The 20216-nt window shown below is 44.0% G+C and overlaps 1 protein-coding gene across 7 annotated transcripts in view; it reads left to right on the top strand.

The window, feature by feature from the left end:
* The window catches only part of PIBF1 (progesterone immunomodulatory binding factor 1), a 186256-nt gene that overhangs the window by 51329 nt on the left and 114711 nt on the right, over positions 1 to 20216 (top strand). For all 7 annotated transcript variants that reach the window (XM_045011564.1, XM_045011573.1, XM_045011581.1 and 4 more), the window contains one exon: positions 3089 to 3187. In XM_045011564.1, the coding sequence (XP_044867499.1) occupies positions 3089 to 3187 (99 nt within the window). The remainder of the gene's footprint in view (positions 1 to 3088; positions 3188 to 20216) is intronic.

Here is a 20216-nt window from a genome sequence, read left to right as displayed (position 1 = left end):
ACTTTCTTTAAAACATCAGAAAACCTATATTCTTGAATGGTTCTTATTCCCAAACGGGCTCTCTTTTACAGCCTGCTGCCATTATAGGTTTGCCCTTCTAGTGAGAGAGAATGGTATGGTAGCTCTCAAATCAATGACGGCTACACTCAGAAAGACCTCAAGACTTCTGGAATATGCTGCTCAAACAGTTTCACTGTTGTTTCTACTGCCTGTCCCTCCGTTCTCATATTTATCACCAGACTTCTTTTCCTTATCCAGATCTATTCCACCCCCAACAATCTTCTATTCATTGAACTTTTGGAAACTTTGCACTTTTAGAGGGATTGACTCTGTGTACACAAATTTGCAGAGGGACAAAAGGGTTGAGGTCTGTTATTTCTCACCTCTATATATTATTTATTTATTTTAAAACATTGTTGTTAACAAGCATGTTATCTCTGGAGACACAAATCCACAGTTTGAGAACTGCAAAACTAAGCATCTCTGATGGTATCTTCTAGATTGAGCACAGAAAGATTAACCTAAATAATCCATACAGGAGTCCCTGGAGCCCCATAAAATTAGGTTGCTAATCCATGAACTATTGGAACTCATTTACAAAACTTTTCTTAACCATTACATGAATAATATTGTCCCATACTATAGAATTAGAATGTATAATTCCTATACCATAATGAGATCTCTTTGAGCTATAATAGTTTTAATTAAGATATATCTTTGGATAGCTTTTTTCCTCAAAAAGCATTTTATCAAAAAAAATCCAATTTAAAAAAAAAACATTTTTTTTTTAAATCATTGATTTTTATCCACCCTGATCAGTACCATGACTGTTGCCAGCAAAACCAACTTTAAGATGTATGGATAGTGTGACACTACATAGTCAGATGCTGATGACCATGTGCTATGCCTCAGGTGATTAGGTATGGGGGGCACAGTCCAGGCTGATAGTAAGTCTACATTACTTTGATCCTTGGGACTCTGAGATGGGGGAAGGGCTTCTTAAAACTCTGTGTGGGAGGAGCACTTAAGGAACTTCTGGCCTAGTCCAAAGCAGAAGTTCCATCAAGATTAGTACTGAGGGACTCTTTAACTGCCCCAACATCAAAATCTCATAGTAGGAAGGTCTTTTTTTTCCACATCTTTTTTTTAGCACGTTATGCTAAGAAGGGTTGAAGTTCCAATTCCACTTGGCTTCAAAGATCCAAGAAGCACAGCTCAGGAACTGTGTTGGTGCTGAGCAGATTCTCTATGTAGAAGGAAGCTGGTGACAGTGAGTTCATTGGTACTAAGCTTTACCAGAGCTGGCAGCCGATTCAAATCTAGATGCTTATCTCAATGTCTAGGGGAGCCTGTGGTGTCATTGCTGTTTCAAGTACTACTTAGGTTCTTTCTGTCTTCCTTCTCTATCTTTCTCAGCAGTAAACCTTTCCCTATTTATAGTGTCTCAGGCTTTGGTGTTACATCTCTTGTTTGAGTTAGTCAGCCCTCAGAACCAAGGGTTCATAGAATTGGCCCCAATGCATCTGAGGGCCACTAAAGTTTTTGTGTGTCATTTTGTCCTTCTGAGTCTAAGGAATTTGAACCTTAACAATGTCCTTTTTTTCAGACATAGGATTGGTGTTTGAGCTCCTCTTTGAGGTTTATTCTATCCTTTGGGTATCTTTTGGTCTGCCTTAACCTTATGCAATACTAGCTCCTTGTTCTCATTCTTCCATTTTGGTCTCTTATCTTTCGGAACAGAATTGTAAGGGGTCTAAGAAGTAACTTGGAATGGGAAGGGGGAAAGAAGGATGATTCCTGGTTGGTGGACAAATAAGGCTCAGTGCATTCCTGAGGCTATTCTAAACTACTGCAGGGACAGAAACAAACTTAGAGCCAGATTGAATGAGAATCCCAGGGATGGATGGAACTGGCTGGGCAAGGAGTCTGAGAGTGGGGAGAGGAGTCCAGGGTAGGGTGGGGATGCTAGTCAAGTCACATAAACTAAACTTTTCACCGATGGTCACTAATTGTGTTCCTTATTTTATGGGTACCCAATCTAAGATACCTGCTTCTGATTGCCAGAACACCTACAGTTGCAACTGAAGTCAATGGGGAGTTGTTCTTTGAACATATAAAGTACTGTATAATGCTACGTGCTCTGAAAATCAGGTCCTAGGCTACTCAAATTGGGCACCCAAAATTAACGTAGACTTTTTATCTTAATCTCTCTGTGCTTCTGTTCCCTAGGTATAAAATTGGGATAATATCACCCAACCTCAGAGACTCAGGCAACCTTAATTCTTTTCCAAACTTTGAATTCTTGACTTTGCAATCTTAACATTCTTTAACATAATTGTTGTGTGTCATTTCTATACATGAATGAAAATCTAATCCTGCAGTGGGAATTCAGATAATCATCTCCTTACAGGATTAGGTTCTAAATGTGAATTATATAAAGTACATTGGCATTACAATATGTACAAAGTAATATTCCTAGGTCTTAAAAGTGGAGATCTGCTGTGTTCAATTCAGTTTTTAGGGCTGGATTTTCTTAAATAAAATCTGTCTGTTTCCTGTACAAACATTGGAGCATGTCAGACAAATTTTGTGTTCTGTTGGCCCGAAAGTGAGGTACGTTGGGTTGTCTTAATTATTAAAATTTGTAACTCAGAAAATTAGTTTGGTAAAATTTCTAAAGCAGATGACCAGCATAAAAGTAAAAAAAGATTAGATGGAATAATATAATTGCAGAAAAGAGTTTGTTTTTCAAAGAGGTAGTAAATGCATTTTGAGAAAAGGAGATATATAATCAGTGGCCATGATGTAGACTATTTGAGACCTGTAAGTCACAACTGGTAAAATGTATATGAAATTGGAGATGGGAAAATTATTGCAATTGTTAAGACTTGTGTAAAAAAACAAAATAGTCAACTATTCAGTATCAGAAGCTACTCACAAAATAAGTTAGCACTGCCATATGCCTCTTGTGAGCCAGTCCATCATGACTAAAAAAGAGATGTAGATATAAATCAATATTGTTTAATTATGAAAATTCTTGTTCATATATATCAGATTGCTGACAGAATAATTGTATTTTTTACTTCAGAAATTTGAGAGAAGCAAGAGATAATGCTGTGGCTGAAAAAGAAAGAGCAGTTGTGGCTGAAAAGGATGCTTTAGGAAAATATGAGCATCTCTTAGAACAGTAAGTATATTTTAAAATGCATACACACAAATGGAACTAAAGAGATACTAGTATATGTAAAAAGAACAGGAGTACTTGTGGCACCTTAAAGACTAACAAATTTATTTTAGCATGAGCTTTCGTGAGCTACAGCTCACTTCTTCGGATGCATAGAATGGAACACTTCTTCGGATGCATAGAATGGAACACACAAACAAGGGATATTTATACATACAGAGAACATGAAAAGGTGGAAGTATGCATAACAACAGGAAAAGTCTAATCAATTGAGATGAGCTATCATCAGCAGGAGGAAAAAAAAACTTTTTGAAGTGATAATTAAGATGGTCCATAGAAGGTGTGAGGAGAACTTAACATAGGGAAATAGATTCAGTTAGTGTAATGACCCAACCATTCCCCGTCTCTGTTTAGGCCAGTGTTAATTGTATCTAATTTGCATATTAATTCGAGTTCAGCAGTTTCTCTTTGGAGTCTGTCTTTGAAGTGTTTTTGTTGCAAAATTGCCACCTTCAAGTCTGTCACTGAGTGGTTAGAGAGGTTGAAGTGTTCTCCCACTGGTTTTTGAATGTTATGATTCCTGATGTCAGATTTGTGTCCATTTATTCTTTTGCGTAGAGACTGTCCGGTTTGGCCAATGTACATGGCAGAGGGGCACTGCTGGCACATGATGGCATATATCACGTTGGTAGATGTGCAGGTGTACATCAGCCACGCCATCAGGGGCACAAATCTGACATCAGGAATCATAACATTCAAAAACCAGTGGGAGAACACTTCAACCTCTCTAACCACTCAGTGACAGACTTGAAGGTGGCAATTTTGCAACAAAAAAACTTCAAAAACAGACTCCAAAGAGAAACTGCTGAACTCGAATTAATATGCAAATTAGATACAATTAACACTGGCCTAAACAGAGACTGGGAATGGTTGGGTCATTACACTAACTGAATCTATTTCCCTATGTTAAGTTCTCCTCACACCTTCTATGGGCCATCTTAATTATCACTTCAAAAAGTTTTTTTTTCCTCCTGCTGATGATAGCTCATCTCAATTGATTAGACTTTTCCTGTTGTTATGCATACTTCCACCTTTTCATGTTCTCTGTATGTATAAATATCTCTTGTCTGTGTGTTCCATTCTATGCATCCGAAGAAGTGAGCTGTAGCTCACGAAAGCTCATGCTAAAATAAATTTGTTAGTCTTTAAGGTGCCACAAGTACTCCTGTTCTTTTTGCGGATACAGACTAACACAGCTGCTACTCTGAAAACTAGTATATGTGTATCATTAAATTTGAGAATCTTTTTTACTGGATATAAAGGGAATACTGTGAACAATTCTGGTCAACCTACTAGTTTTAAAATGGATCTTGATAAATTTATGAACGTGATTATATGACATTATTTCCTGTGACAGCCGGGAATTGGACTCACTGACTGAAGAGGTTCCTTATGTTTCTGTTCTGTGTTTTCATCATTTCTCTAAGTGGACAAGATTAGTTTTTAACAAAATGCATTTTCACCCATGAGCAACCAGTGGAATTTCAGAATGTTTGAGCACCAACCCAGATTGTCTCAAGATTCTTCTGTCCTTCGAGCAAGTGATGTCCCTCTGGGTGCTCCACTTTAGGTGTTGGTGCGCTCCTGCGCCTGTAGCCGGAGATTTAAGAAATCAATGCCCAGTTGGGTCACACATGCGTGGTCCCCATCTTGCACCTCTTCAGGCGGTTAACAGGTGCTATGCGACCAACACCCCCCCCCCCACCCCCGTTCCTTTTCTACAGCCTTTGGCTCTAGTCAGAGCACTTAGCAGCACCTTGCAGCTTAGCAAGACCTTATCTTTTCTCTAGTTTTTAGTTTTCAGTTAGAATAGTTAGCCTTCCTATTTTATCCCCATCTTTTGCTTCTTCCAAAAAAAAAAAAAAGTTATTTACATTTTTCTCATAGGGCATGTAGGTTTCCGTTTCTAGGTGGTTATTGTACCTCCCCCGCCCTTTGTTTTTTTATGGGAAGAGTACACTCATTGAGGGGCATGCCTGGTTCCCCAGGGTTCAAACACTGCACTATCTGCAGGATTTCTGTATCTCTTGCTGAGTGACACATATACCGCAGACATGTTTGCACTGTCACAATCTGAAAGCTCTCACCAGAAAGGCAAGAGATCTCCAACTGAAACTACTTCTCATGGAAGAATCTCTCCACCTGGCATCTGACATTAGATCGCACCCAGCCAGAAATTGCCATCGGCAGCCTCTGATAAGGGCCCTTCATCCGTGGCACGGGCTCCTGATCAACCCGCCAAAAAGGCAGCAAAAAAATGGGGTACCACGTTCCCAAGTTTGGAATTGGCCAAGAAAAGGGGCTCTGCTCACAAGCAAACACTCCCAGTACCAACTGCACCGGCCATGTCAATGGCCGAAACAGCGGGTCCCTCCGGCACCATCGGTACCAAGAAACTGAAAGCTCCCAAGCAGCCGAGCTCGGTCATAAGCACCAAGGGGAAAATGAAACCCCATGCCGCGGTACCGTCAGACATGAACAAGCAATTGGTACTGAGCACCTCAATAACTCCAATGCTAATGCTGCCACCTAGTACGTCCATCACGCACACCAGTCACACACCGGTGCCGACAAGCAGTTTCCCACATGCGGACCCGTTTCCTACGACACCAACGGTACTGATACCGGGCGCATTGCAGAAATTCCTCCACCACAAAGACATCTCCGTTTCATCAGTACTGGAGTCTCCCATCCTCGGCACCGATGGTACCTTGATACCCACAGCACTTAGTCAACCCAGTTCTCCGCTTCTGTCCACTCTACAGTTATCCAGTGAGGATGGAGATGGGGATGCTGGGCGTGCTCCACCACATTCCTCCCCTGTGGCTGCTCCTACCATGCACGCCTCTCCATACATGGGCTACCCGGCAAACCTTCTGAACCAACCTTGGTACAGGCAACCCTGGATGCCCACTATGCCCTTCCAACCACAGTGGCCTTTTTGGAACCCGTGGGCTACATACCAACAGCAACAACAGGGCATACCTGTCAGCCTTCCCACAGCTGACACACTTCAAGCATTTTTACTGATCCCACCAGGCACCTCTGAACAGGGGGCTCAGGAGGAAGAGGAGGAATTCTCTGATCAAGACAATCCACCAGAAGTCCACTTCTCCTCATCCTCACCAGACAACACTATTATGCCCCCACCTACCATTGCACGTGATGATTTGTAGAGGTCTTGAAATTGTTTAGGGAGAGTTGCCACTTCACTGGACATCTCCCTGGAAGAGGTCCAGGAATCTTGACACAAGCTAGTTGACATACTGCACCCATCGACCTCATCTAAAATCACCCTCCTCATGAATGATGCGATTATAGATGCTGTGAAGTTGCTCTGGCAAACCACTGCAGTGATTCCACCTACCTGTAAGAGGTCTGATTAAAAAATACCATATTCCTGCAAAAGGCTCTGAATTCCTTTTTTTGCATCCAACATCGAACTCATTGGTGATTGACACTGGCAGTGAACCAGGTAGGCAACAATACTACAGAAACACTCCATATGATAAAGACTGGAAATGCCTTGACCTTTTTGGTTGCAAAGCATATTCTGCGACTTCACAATTGAGAATTGCCAACTACGATGCCTTGTTAGCAAAGTATGACCACAATAACTGTGCAAGTCTCTCTGAATTTACTGCCTTTATTCCAGTGACAAACAAGAACAATAGAAATCATTCATCACAGAAGGTCAACTCATAACCAGAACAGCATTACAAGCTGCCCTTTATTTAGCAGATTCAGCTGCGAGATCCTTAGCAACCACAGTTGTTATGAGACGAGCCTCCTGGCTCCACCTATCTGGATTCCCAAAGCCAGTACTGTTGACTGTGGAGGACTTAAGAACATAAGAGAGGCCGTACCGGGTCAGACCAAAGGTCCATCTAGCCCAGTATCTGTCTACCAACAGTGGCCAATGCCAGGTGCCCCAGAGGGAGTGAACCTAACAGGCAATGATCAAGTGATCTCTCTCCTGCCATCCATCTCCATCCTCTGACGAACAGAGGCTAGGGACACCATTCTTACCCATTCTGGCTAATAGCCATTTATGGACTTAGCCACCATGAATTTATCCAGTCCCCTTTTAAACATTGTTATAGTCCTAGCCTTCACAACCTCCTCAGGTAAGGAGTTCCACAAGTTGACTGTGTGCTGCGTGAAGAAGAACTTCCTTTTATTTGTTTTAAACCTGCTGCCTATTAATTTCATTTGGTGACCCCTAGTTCTTGTATTATGGGAATAAGTAAATAACTTTTCCTTATCCACTTTCTCGACATCATTCGTGATTTTATATACCTCTATCATGTCCCCCCTTAGTCTTCTCTTTTCCAAGCTGAAGAGTCCTAGCCTCTTTAATCTTTCCTCGTATGGGACCCTCTCCAAACACCTAATCATTTTAGTTGCCCTTTTCTGAACCTTTTCTAGTGCTAGAATATCTTTTTTGAGGTGAGGAGACCACATCTGTACACAGTATTCGAGATGTGGGCGTACCATGGATTTATATAAGGGCAATAATATGTTCTCAGTCTTATTCTCTATCCCCGTTTTAATGAGTCCTAACATCCTGTTTGCTTTTTTGACCGCCTCTGCACACTGTGTGGACATCTTCAGAGAACTATCCACGATGACGCCAAGATCTTTTTCCTGACTCATTGTAGCTAAATTAGCCCCCTCATGTTGTATGTATAGTTGAGGTTATTTTTTCCAATGTGCATTACTTTACATTTATCCACATTAAATTTCATTTGCCATTTTGTTGCCCAATCACTTAGTTTTGTGAGATCTTTTTGAAGTTCTTCACAATCTGCTTTGGTCTTAACTATCTTGAGAAGTTTAGTATCATCTGCAAACTTGGCCACCTCACTGTTTACCCCTTTCTCCAGATCATTTATGAATAAATTGAATAGGATTGGTCCGAGGACTGACCCTTGGGGAACACCACTAGTTACCCCTCTCCATTCTGAGAATTTACCATTAATTCCTACCCTTTGTTCCCTGTCCTTTAACCAGTTCTCAATCCATGAAAGGACCTTTCCTTTTATCCCATGACAGCTTAATTTACGTAAGAGCCTTTGGTGAGGGACCTTGTCAAAGGCTTTCTGGAAATCCAAGTACACTATGTCTACTGGATCCCCCTTGTCCACATGTTTGTTGACCCCTTCAAAGAACTCTAATAGATTAGTAAGACACGATTTCCCTTTACAGAAACCATGTTGACTATTGCTCAAGAGTTTGTTTTTCTATGTGTCTGACAATTTTATTCTTTACTATTGTTTCAACTAATTTGCCCGGTACCGACGTTAGACTTACGTAATTGCCGGGATCACCCCTAGAGCCCTTTTTAAATATTGGCGTTACATTAGCTAACTTCCAGTCATTGGGTACCGAAGCCGATTTAAAGGACAGGTTACAAACCTTAGTTAATAGTTCCGCAACTTCACATTTGAGTTCTTTCAGAACTCTTGGGTGAATGCCATCTGGTCCCGGTGACTTGTTAATGTTGAGTTTATCAATTAATTCCAAAACCTCCTCTAGTGACACTTCAATCTGTGACAGTTCCTCAGATTTGTCACCTACAAAAGCCAGCTCAGGTTTGGGAATCTCCCTAACATCCTCAGCCGTGAAGACTGAAGCAAAGAATCCATTTAGTTTCTCCGCAATGACTTTATCATCTTTAAGCGCTCCTTTTGTATTTTGATCATCAAGGGGCCCCACTGGTTGTTTAGCAGGCTTCCTGCTTCTGATGTACTTAAAAAACATTTTGTTATTACCTTTGGAGTTTTTGGCTAGCCATTCTTCAAACTCCTCTTTGGCTTTTCTTATTACACTCTTGCACTTAAGTTGGCAGTGTTTGTGCTCCTTTCTATTTGCCTCACTAGGGTTTGACTTCCACTTTTTAAAGGAAGTCTTTTTATCTCTCACTGCTTCTTTTACCATTCGAAGGATCCGAACTTTTCGTGAACAAAACAGACGAGTCATTGCACACTCTTAAGGACTCAAGGGTGACATTTCGATCTCTGGGCATCCACACACCTAAGATCAAAAGGCGACAGGGCAGTGATCAAACCCCTCAACGATTCCCACGCCCTCCGTATGCACAACACAGTAGATACTATGAATGTCAGGGCTGGAAGTAGAAAACCTTGAGAAGACAGCAATCCGGTCCCTCGAATACTATTTCTCAACCATCAACTTCCAGACAACAAATTTGAAGCCTTGGTCGAGGGTCTGAGAACCCCGTCTCTTTCAATGCTGGAACTATCTACAACTATCAAGACATTTGGAGATCGCCTGACCCCATTTTACCTGATATGGCACAGTATTACAACAGAGAGATGGGTATTAGAAATTATCAAAACTGGTTACTCCATCCCCCTTACCTCCAAACCCCCTACCTATCTCCCTTCCCTATCTCTCTTCAGGGACTCCTCTCACGAGTATCTACTGCAGTGGTGGCCAGCCTGTGCTGCTTCCCGCAGCTCCCATTGGCCGCGAAAGGTGAACCGCAGCCATTGGGAGCTGCAAGCTGTGCCTGTGTATGGTCAATGTAAACAAACTGTCTCGCGGCCCACCAGCGGATTACCCTGATGGGCTGCATGCGGCCTGCAGGTTGCTCACCACTGGTCTACTGTGAGAAGAGGTAACCCACCTCATGTCTCTAGAAGCAGTAAAACCCGTACCATGTGAGTACGGTGGGAAGGGGTTCTATTCCCACTAATTTCTCTCACAGAAAAAAACAGGAGGTTGGAGGCCTATCCTCTGCCTATGATGACTCAACAAATTTGTGAAAACACAGCAGTTCAAAATGGTCACACTAAGCACCATAATCCCAGCATTAGAAAGAGGGGACTGGTTCTCAGCCCTTGAACTCCAGGACGCATATTTTTCATATATCCATCCATCCCTCACATCGAAAATTCCTACGATTTGCAATAGGACATGATCATTTCCAATACAAAGTGCTATCCTTTGGCCTTTCTACTGTGCCTTGGGTATTCTCAAAGGTACTAGCCATAATAGCTGCCTATCTACGCAGAGAGGGAATCATGATTTTTCCCTACCTGGACGACTGTCTGTTCAAAGCACCCACAAGACAGGCAGTCATAAAGTCCACCGAAGACACAATAACTCTGTTTACCAGGTTAGGCCTTCTGATAAACATGCAAAAATCCACTCTAACATCAGTTCAATACCTGGAATTTATTGGAGCAGACCTCCACTCCCTCGAGGCAACAGCCTCCCGACCAACAAAACAATTTCTGACTCTAACCAATTTGATCTCCACAGCAGAAAATAGCCTGCAAGTGTCTGCCAGAACTTGCCTACAAATTCTACGCCACACGGCTGCCGTCACCTTTATTGTCTGACACACAAAATTACATATACGGTGCCTCCAACCCTGGCTCCGAACAAATTATGTCCCACACAAGCACAGTATAAACAAGCGCCTCACCATGCCAGAGAGAATCAAAGACTCTCTTTTTGTGGTGGACCAACCTGGACAATGTCTGTGGGGGGGTGCCCTTCCTAGAGAACCCACTGTTGGTCACCATCACCACAGATGCTTCCCTTCTAGGATGGGGAGCACATCTGCAACCACATTTAGGCCGATGCTCCGTGACGGAGTCCCATCGTCACATAAACTTACTAGAACTGTGAGTGGTTCAGAACACTTGTTCCCATTCCTACTGCTAATCAGAGACAAGATGGTACAGATTCTCACGGACAGTGTAATTTGTATGTTCTACATAAACAGACAAGGGGGAGCGCAATCACACTCTCTCTGTGTGGAAGCCATGCACGTTTGGCAATGGTGCATCAAGCACAATGCTATGGCAGATACCCTAAGCAGGAAGTTTTATCAGGACCACAAGTGGGAGCTGAACACACCAGTAATCCTAGATATTTTTTCGGATGTGGGGGTTTCCAATGATAGATCTTTTTGCAACTGCACAAAATCCCAAATGCCCCCAATTCTGCTCCAGAGCCTTCCTCATCAAGTGGAACACTTCCCTACTATACACCTTCCCCTCCACCCCCCTTCTTAGCCCACGTGCTTCACAAGATCAGAGAAGACAGATCCAGAGTGATCCTAATAGCCCCCAAACCACAACAAACATGATACCCTTACCTTCTCCACATGGCGGTCTACACACCACACACACTGCCACTTCTGCCTCGCCTGCTATCGTAGGATGCAGGTTGCATCATCCATCTGGATCCCCAATGACTTCATCTCAAAACTTGGTTACTGCATGGTTCTCAGACTCTGAAATGACATGTTCTACAGATGTACAAAACATCTTATTAAACAGTCATAGGACAACTACCCGACTGACTGACTTACATACATACATAAGTGGAGGTGATTCTACTCATGGTGCCGACACAAACAGACTGCACCTCTCTCAGCCCCTTTACCTCTCATTCTAGACTCAGACGGGCATCTCCATGAGTTCCATATGTGTGCATCTATCAGCCATCATGGCATTTCATCATAAAGTAGACGGATTCTCTACCTTTACTCATCCACTCACTAAACATTTTCTTAAGGGCCTCTCCAATTCCTACTCAGAAGTTCAGAATCCCACCCCACCATGGGACCTCAACTTAATCCTCCACGCCCTCACTGGCCCTCCCTTTGAGCCTAGGGCTGCAAGCCCCTTGTTCCATCTTTCCATGAAGGTTTCATTCCTAGTGGACATTACATCTGCCAGAAGGGTGGGATAACTTACACAGAACCCACCTTACACACAGTGTTTTTCAAAGATAAAGTATCCCTCAGACCATTTTTTGTCTAAAAATAGTCAGTCCTGCCTAGAATATGGGGCAAGTGTAGTAGAGAACCAGAGAGCACAGCCGCTCTGTGTCAGAGCCCCAGAGATCCCGCAGAAATGATGAGCTGCATGCCATTCTAGGGGGTGCCCCTGCAACAACCCCACCCGTTGCTTCCCTCCTCCGCCAACCCTCCTGGGCTACCGCGGCAGTGTCCCTCCATTTGTGTGATGAAGTAATAAAGAATGCAGGAATAAGAAACACTGACTTCTTAGTGAGATAAAATGAGGAGGAGGCAGCCTCCAGCTGCTATGATAGTCCAGGCAGGACATTAAAGGGTGGGGGGGAGAGGAGCCCAGCATCCCACTGCTATGATAGTCCAGGCAGTACAGAATCTTTTCTTTAGACATGAAGGGGAGGGGGGCTGATGGAGCTCAGCCCCCAGTTGCCATGATGAAGACGGTTACCAGCCATTCTGTACCATCTATTGGGAATGACCGGGAGTCATTCCTATTTTTACCTAGGCGCCCCCGGCCGACCTCACCTGAGGCCAGCCAGAGCACTCACGGGTTGATGATGACGATGGATAGCAGTCATATTATACCATCTGCCACCGGGGAGGGGAGGGGAGAGGATGCTGTTGTTCACTGCTGCAGCATTGCGTCTACCAGAAGCATTCAGTAGACATAGGGTGACATTGAAAAAAAGTCAAGAAACGATTTTCTTCCCTTTTCTTTCATGGGGGGGAGGGTAAATTGACGAGCTATACCCTGAACCACCCCGGATAATGTGTTAGACCCTACAGGCATTGGGAGCTCAGCCAAGAATGCAAATACTTTTCGGAGACTGCGGGGACTGTGGGATAGCTGGAGTCCTCAGTACCCCCTCCCTCCCTCCATGAGCATCCATTTGATTCTTTGGCTTTCCGTTACACTTCTCACGCAGCACTGTGCTGAGTCCCTGCTGTGGCCTCTGTCTGGAGATTTTTTCAAATGCTTTGGCATTTCATCTTCTGTAACAGAGCTGTGATGGAACAGATTTGCCTCCCCATACAGTGATCAGATCCAGTATCTCCCATACGGTCCATGCTGGAGCTCTTTTTGGATTTGGGACTGCATCACCACCCGTGCTGATCAGAGCTCCACGCTGGGCAAACAGGAAATGAAATTCAAAAGTTCGCGGAGCTTTTCCTGTCTACCTGGCCAGTGCATCCGAGTTCAGATTGCTGTCCAGAGCAGTCACAATGGTGCACTGTGGGATACCGCCCAGAGGCCAATACCGTCGATTTGCGGCCACACTAACCCTAAACCGATATGGTAATACCGATTTCAGCGCTACTCCTCTCGTCGGGGAGGAGTACAGAAACTGGTTTAAAGAGCCCTTTATATCGATATAAAGGGCCTCGTTGTGTGGACGGGTGCAGCGTTAAATCGGTTTAAACGCGTAGTGTAGACCAGGCCAAAGAGTAGACCGTGCGAATATTTTTCTCACTGTTGTTTCAAGAATGTCATAGATTTAAAAAAAACTAAGTTAGGCCTCTCACCTATGAGGGCAGTATTTAAAATAACTAGCGGACAAAACAAGTGCTTCTCTTGTGGTGAAGTTGTGCAACTCACACTGACAGGATAGCTTCATATTATGTGAAGAACCTCTTTCATCAGACTCTGAGCTCTCTGATTCTCTGTTACTCCTGGGGGGATTCTGTGTGACTGTGCACCTGCAGAAAAAGCCCCTCCTCCTCCTCGCTGCAGAGTTCTTGTGCTTCCCTGCAGAAAATGGCAGGGAAGTCTCACTGGGGTGTGTGTGGGAAGAGAGGACACGGCCACAGGTGCAGTTTTTTGGGGGGATTGCTCCCCTCCAAACAGAGGTGAGGCATGGGGGGGACACACGGGGTTGTGTCTCTGCCTCCCCTCATTTCTGCAAGTGCAGAGCTGCCCAGCTGAAGGAGGCTGTTTTGGCTCTGCTGACTCTGCAGCTGAATGCCACCTCCTACATCCTAGTGTTAATCATGCTCCCCTTCTGTGTGTGGGAGCCTTCCTGTTTTCTGTGGAACAGTGAATGCCTGCGGTGGGGCTGGGTAAGGAGGGGTGGGGGAAATGAGGGAAGGGAGGGTGATGGGACGGGGGTAAGAGGCAGTGGGGAAAGAAGGGGGTGGAATAGTGCAGAAGGAGGGAAAGGTGGGAGTGAGAGGACAGGGGTAGAGAAGAAAAGGGGATAGGGGAATCGCAAGCCCGGCATTCGGTGTCCCCTCAGCAGCAGCTGGGACTCCCCTGTTAAGCAGGCTCATTGAACTCTCACCCTGAAAAGCCCTACCCTCCTACACCTGGACTCGTCCAATTATTCCACTCATACCTAGACCCTCACCCCACTGATCCCCAGCGAGCTGCACCTGGAACCCCACCCCATCAAGCTCCACTCCCCCTGCACCCAGACCCCCCACTGAGTCCCCCACCCCAGAAACCCTGCCGAGTCCCATCTCCCCACACCCAGACCCCTCCCAGCTGAATCCCAACCACCTTCACCTGGATCGCCTGCAGAGTCCCATAGCCCCTGCACCTGGAACCCCCCAACAAGCCCTTGTGCATCCAGATCTCCCACAGTGCCCCACACAGAAACCTATTTCCCCCCCTTCCCCCAGTAAGCCACTCCACGCTTGGATCCTGCTGGGCGGAACCTGCCCTCCTACACCTGGTGCAGAGGGGCAGGGCCCCAGGGTGTTTCTGGGGCAGGTCCAGCCCTTGCATTGTGTCAGGTTCAGGTGCAGCCTTACTGCCGAGTCCCTGTACTGAGGGAGATGGGGTCTTCAGGGTGACCTCCCATCTCAGTGCAGCCACTGGCCTGTGCTCCCCACTGCTATGCTGGAGCCACATTTGTTTATTGACAAATAAAATTTGCAGAATTTTAAATTTTTTGGCACATGATTTACTCAGGAGTACTCTGTGGACCAGTGCTGTGTTTCATTAGTTCAAAATAGGAAGCATTTTTATAATGTTTTCAACTAACAGTTTAGCTATAATTTGTATGGTGCATAATAGTAATTGAATATTATACTTACCTTTGTGATAGCCCTTTTGTTCCTTTCCTGCTGCCTCCACCAGTTTTCTCACTTCCATATGTCCCAAATGATGGTGTAGAATGGCTGTAATATACTTCCCATGCCAATTTATTAATATATTTTAGTATGGGGAGGAGTTGTGAATAATTCTCTGTACTGTTTCACAATAGCTCCAGTCTCCTGCTCTGCAGCACCTTGGTTATTTAAATGCTTAGTTCTTCCTAAATGATAACTAGTAGCCATGCTAATTATATGGTGATTTTGAGCTATAGATAATATCCAAATAAGGATTTGAATGAGGCCACTACATTCATTTCATTTGTGACTTAATCCATGTTTAAATTCAGGTATTTAGGAACTGAAAGACTAATGCATTAACCAACTGTGCCACCTGGCTGTCTACTTGGAATGAACGTTTAAGTGACATTTTGCTTGAACTAGGTTTTAAAGGTGTGCTGTAAATAGGAATTGTTAAGATTTTTGTTAACTTAAGCAATATGTGCTTCACACTCCAGTAACCAAGATACTGCTATTGGGGCATTTAGCACATTGCCCAAACCTGTAAACACTCTTTATTATTCAGTATTTTGTCCCCTGTGGGATTAAAGGTAATAGGTAATAATTGGAGATATACCAATCTCCTAGAACTGGAAGGGACCTCAAAAGGTCATTGAGTCCAGCCCCCTGCCTTCACTAGCAGGGCCAATTTTTGCCCCAGATTCCTAAGTGGCCTCCTCAAGGATTGAACTCACAACCCTGGGTTTAGCAGGCCAATGCTCAAACCACTGAGCTATTCCTCCCCCCTCCCAGCTCTCACTGCAATGTAACATTCCAGCATGCACTGTGCTGTAAGCGAATTCATATCAAATGTGGAACCCTGCTGGAAAATAAATTCAGCCCATAAAGAATGAGATAAGTGCCATTTTTTTTCTCCTTTTACTGTATAGTGTTTTATTAAAACAAAAATTCTATCTTATATTTTGGGCATATAATTTTTTTTTTTTAAATTTCAAAACCATGCAACAGACGTCTTTTAAAAAAAAAGCAGTTTCTTGACCTCTTGAATGCTGGCTTCCTGGTTCACTGAGGTAGTCTGATTGGTGTGATTTCAATGGCATTATTTATTAGAGCTGTCGATTAATCTCAGTTAACTCGTGATTAACTCAAAAAAATTCATCGCAGTTAAAAAAATTCATCGCAATTCATCACAGTTTTAATCACACTGTTAAACAGTAGAATACCAGTTGAAATTTATTAAATATTTTTGGATACTTTTCCACTTTCTATATATTCATTTCAATTACAACACCGAATACAAAGTGTACAGTGCTCACTTTCTCTTATTACAAATATTTGCGCTGTAAAAATGATAAACAAAAGAAATAGTATTTTTCAATTCACCTCATACAAGTACTGTAATGCAGTCTCTTTCTTGTGAAAGTGCAACTTACAAATGTAGAATTTTTTGGTTACATAACTGAACTCAAAAATAAAACAACGACAAACTTTACAGCCTACAAGTCCACTCAGTCCTACTTCTTATTCAGCTACGCTAAAAGAAAGAAGTTTGTTTACGTTCACGGGATATAATGCTGCCAGCTTCTTATTTACAATGTCACCTGAAAGTGAGAACAGGTATTTGCATGGCACTTTTGTAGCTGGCATTGCAAGGTATTTACCTGCCAGATATGCTAATCATTCGTATACCTCTTCATGCGTCGGCCACCATTCCAGAGGACATTCGTCCATGCTGATGATGCTCATTAAAAAAAAACACGTTAATTAAATTTGTGACTGAACTCCTTGGGGGAGATGTGTATGTCTCCTTCTCTGTTTTACCTGCATTCTGCCATATATTTCATGTTATAGAAGTGTCAGATGATGACCCAGCCCATGTTGTTCGTTTTAAGAACACTTTCACTGCAGATTTGACAAAACGCAAAGAAGGTACCAATGTGAGATTTCTAAGATAGCTACAGTACTCGAACCAAGGTTTAAGAATCTGAAGTGCATTCCAATATCTGAGGGATGAGGTGTTGAGCATGCTTTCAGAAGTCTTAAAAGAGCAATACTTGGATGCAGAAACTAAAGAACCTGAAGCACCAAAAAAGAAAATCAACCTTCTGTAGGTGTGTAACAGGGTTGGCACCCACCTCTCACTAGTGCCCCCTTCTGGCTGGGTGTGTTTGCATTATTTAGTTCTAGTGACTCCTTTTGCTGGTTCTCAGGTGGACTTGTCAGTGACACAGCACTCCAGCCAAGTCAAACTGTCTGCATGTTAACCAGCACAAACCCTTTCCTGGTATACGGTCCCCCGGGGCCTATCTTAGTACTCCTCAGGTGGTGTCTTTCTCTAGCCCGCACTCGGCTGTGGTGTTTAAGTAGTTCAGCCCTGGTATGGCTTCCTCCCTGGATACACTATCTTCAGGTTGCCCTACCCGGGCTCAGTCCCTACTCAGCCCTAGGAACCAGCCAGTAGCTCCCTCAGTGCTCCCCCCCATCCCTCCTAGCAAACTGTCCGTCGCCCTGCTGCTCTTCCAGGCAGCCAGGCCTGCTGTCCTTTCTTCTTATGCTCCAAGCAGCAACTAACTACTGCTCTGCATCTCCTTTTATATGGCCCTCCTGGGCCCTGATTGGCTGCTTCCCCTGCAGCCACTGTAGCCTGCTTGGAGGACCTCTCCACTGCTCCTTCCCTGGGATGAGTGTGGCAGAACTCTAAGGCCTCCAGCCAGGAGCCTTTGGGCATAGTCCACCCCATCACAAGGTGGCATCTGACTCAGATGATGAAAATGAACATGTGTCAATCTGCACTGCTTTGGATCATTATCAAGCAGAACTCATCATCAGCATGGATGCCTATCCTCTGGAATGGTGGTTGAAACATGAAGGAACATATAAATCTTTTTAGTGCATTTGGCATGTAAATATCTCGCAACATCAGCTACAACAATGCCATGCAAACGCCTGCTCTGACTTTCAGGTGACATTGTAAACAAGACGTGGGCAGCGTTGTCTTCCGCAAATGTAAACAAACTTCTTTGTCTGAGCGATCGGCTGAACAAGAAGTAGGACTAAGTGGGCTTGTAGGCTCTAAAGTTTTACATTGTTTTGTTTTTGAATGCAGTTATTTTTTGTACATAATTCTACATTTGTAAGTTCAACTTTCATGATAAAGAGATTGCACTACAGTACTTGTATTAGGTGAATTGAAAAATACAATTTCTTCTGTTTTTTACAGTGCAAATATTTGTAATAAAAATAAATATAAAGTGAGCACTGTACACTTTGTTTTCTGTGTTGTAATTGAAATCAATATATTTGAAAATGTAGAAAACAAAAAAAATTAAATGTTATTTTATTATTGTTTAACAGTGCGTTTAATTTTTTTAATCATGCGAGACAGCCCTATTATTTATGCTTTGGTGGTGTTGGATCACAACAAGAGACAACAGTCTAAATAAAATTGAAATATGCAGCAACTAAAAAGAAGAGAAAAAGTGAAGTTTTAGATAACTGTACTGAAGGCTTGTTACTGATGACAGTCATATGTTGCTTAAGTTAACAGACTTTTGGCAAAAAGAACAGGAGTACCTGTGGCACCTTAGAGACTAACAAATTTATTTGAGCATAAGCTTTCGTGGGCTACAGCCCACTTCATTGGATGCATGCAGTGGAAAATACAGTAGGAAGATATATATATACACACACACAGAGAACATGAAACAATGGGTGTTACCATACACACTCTTAACGAGAGTGATCAGTTAAGGTGAGCTATTACCAGCAGGAGAGAAAAAAACTTTTTGTAGTGGTAATCAAAATGGTCCATTTGCAGCAGTTGACAAGAAGGTGTGAGGAACACTGTGGGGGGAATAAACATGGGGAAATCGTTTTACTTTGTGTAATGACCCATCCACTCCCAGTCTTTATTCAAACCTAATTTAATGGTGTCCATTTTGTAAATTAATTCCAATTCAGCAGTCTCTAGTTGGAGTCTGTTTTTGAAGTTTTGTTGTTGTAATATTGAGACTTTTAGGCAGGGGGCGGTTCACGGGGCTCCGTGCACTGTCCCTGCCTCAAGCACCGGCTCCTCACTCCCATTGGCTGGGAACTATGGCCAGTGGGAGCTGAGGGGAGCAGTGCCTGCGGGCAAGAGCAGCGCACGCAGTCTCTTGGCCCCTCCGCCTAGGAGCCAGACCTGCTGGCCGCTTCTGGGGTGCAGCACGGAGTCAGGACAGGCAGGGAGTCTGCCTTAGCCCCGCTGCGCCTCTGACTGGGAGCCGCCTGAGGTAAGCCTGTGCCCCAAGCCCCTGGCTCAGCCCTGAGCCCCCCCAAACCTGGAGCCCCCTCCTGCACCCCAAACCCCTCATCCCTGGCCCCACCCCAGAGACCATAACCTTCCACACACCCCAACTACCTGCCTCAACCCGCAGATCCCTCACGCACTCCGAATCCCTCGGCCCCACCCCCTAGCCTGGAGCCCCCTCCTGCATCCCAGAGCCCACATCTACAGCTAGAGCCCTCACCCCCTGCTGCACCCCAATTCCCTGCCCCAACCCGGCGCCCCCTCCTGCATGAACCCCTCATTTCTGGCCCCACCCCAGAGCCTGCACCCCCAGTTAGAGCCCTCAACCCCTCCCACACCCCAACCCCCTGCGCCAGCCCAGTGAAAGTGAGTGAGGGTGGGGGAGAGTGAGCCAACAAGGGAGGGGGAATGTAGTGAGCAAGGGGCATGGCCTTGGGGATGGAGAGGGGCCTCAGGGAAGGGGCAGGGCTAGGGTGTTCAGTTTTGTGCAATTAGAAAGTTGGCAACCCGAAGTATTATATGTATTTTAGTTTTAAGTCTGAATCATTTAGATGTTGATTTAAAAGTCAACAGAATTTTTTTTTCTTGGCTACTGTCCTGCTTGTTAATTTGGAAGGTGTCTGCTGCCTTAGGGGAAACAAATACAGATCTGCATTAACTAGTCCTTTTGAAAATGTTGCTGTGTTTACTGTAACTTATATTTGATCTCTGAAAAACTTCTCTTTTAATTAAACCAGGGAAATAATAAATAAAAATTCCAGTTGTGGCAAAGTAGACACTTTTCTGTCTTTTCTTGCTATTCTTTTTCCAGTGCCTAGGGATTCACAAATTTA

Source organism: Mauremys mutica, chromosome 1 (genome assembly GCF_020497125.1).
Source record: "Mauremys mutica isolate MM-2020 ecotype Southern chromosome 1, ASM2049712v1, whole genome shotgun sequence".
Classification (NCBI taxonomy): domain Eukaryota; kingdom Metazoa; phylum Chordata; order Testudines; family Geoemydidae; genus Mauremys; species Mauremys mutica.
This window is presented reverse-complemented; position numbering and strand designations above follow the sequence as displayed.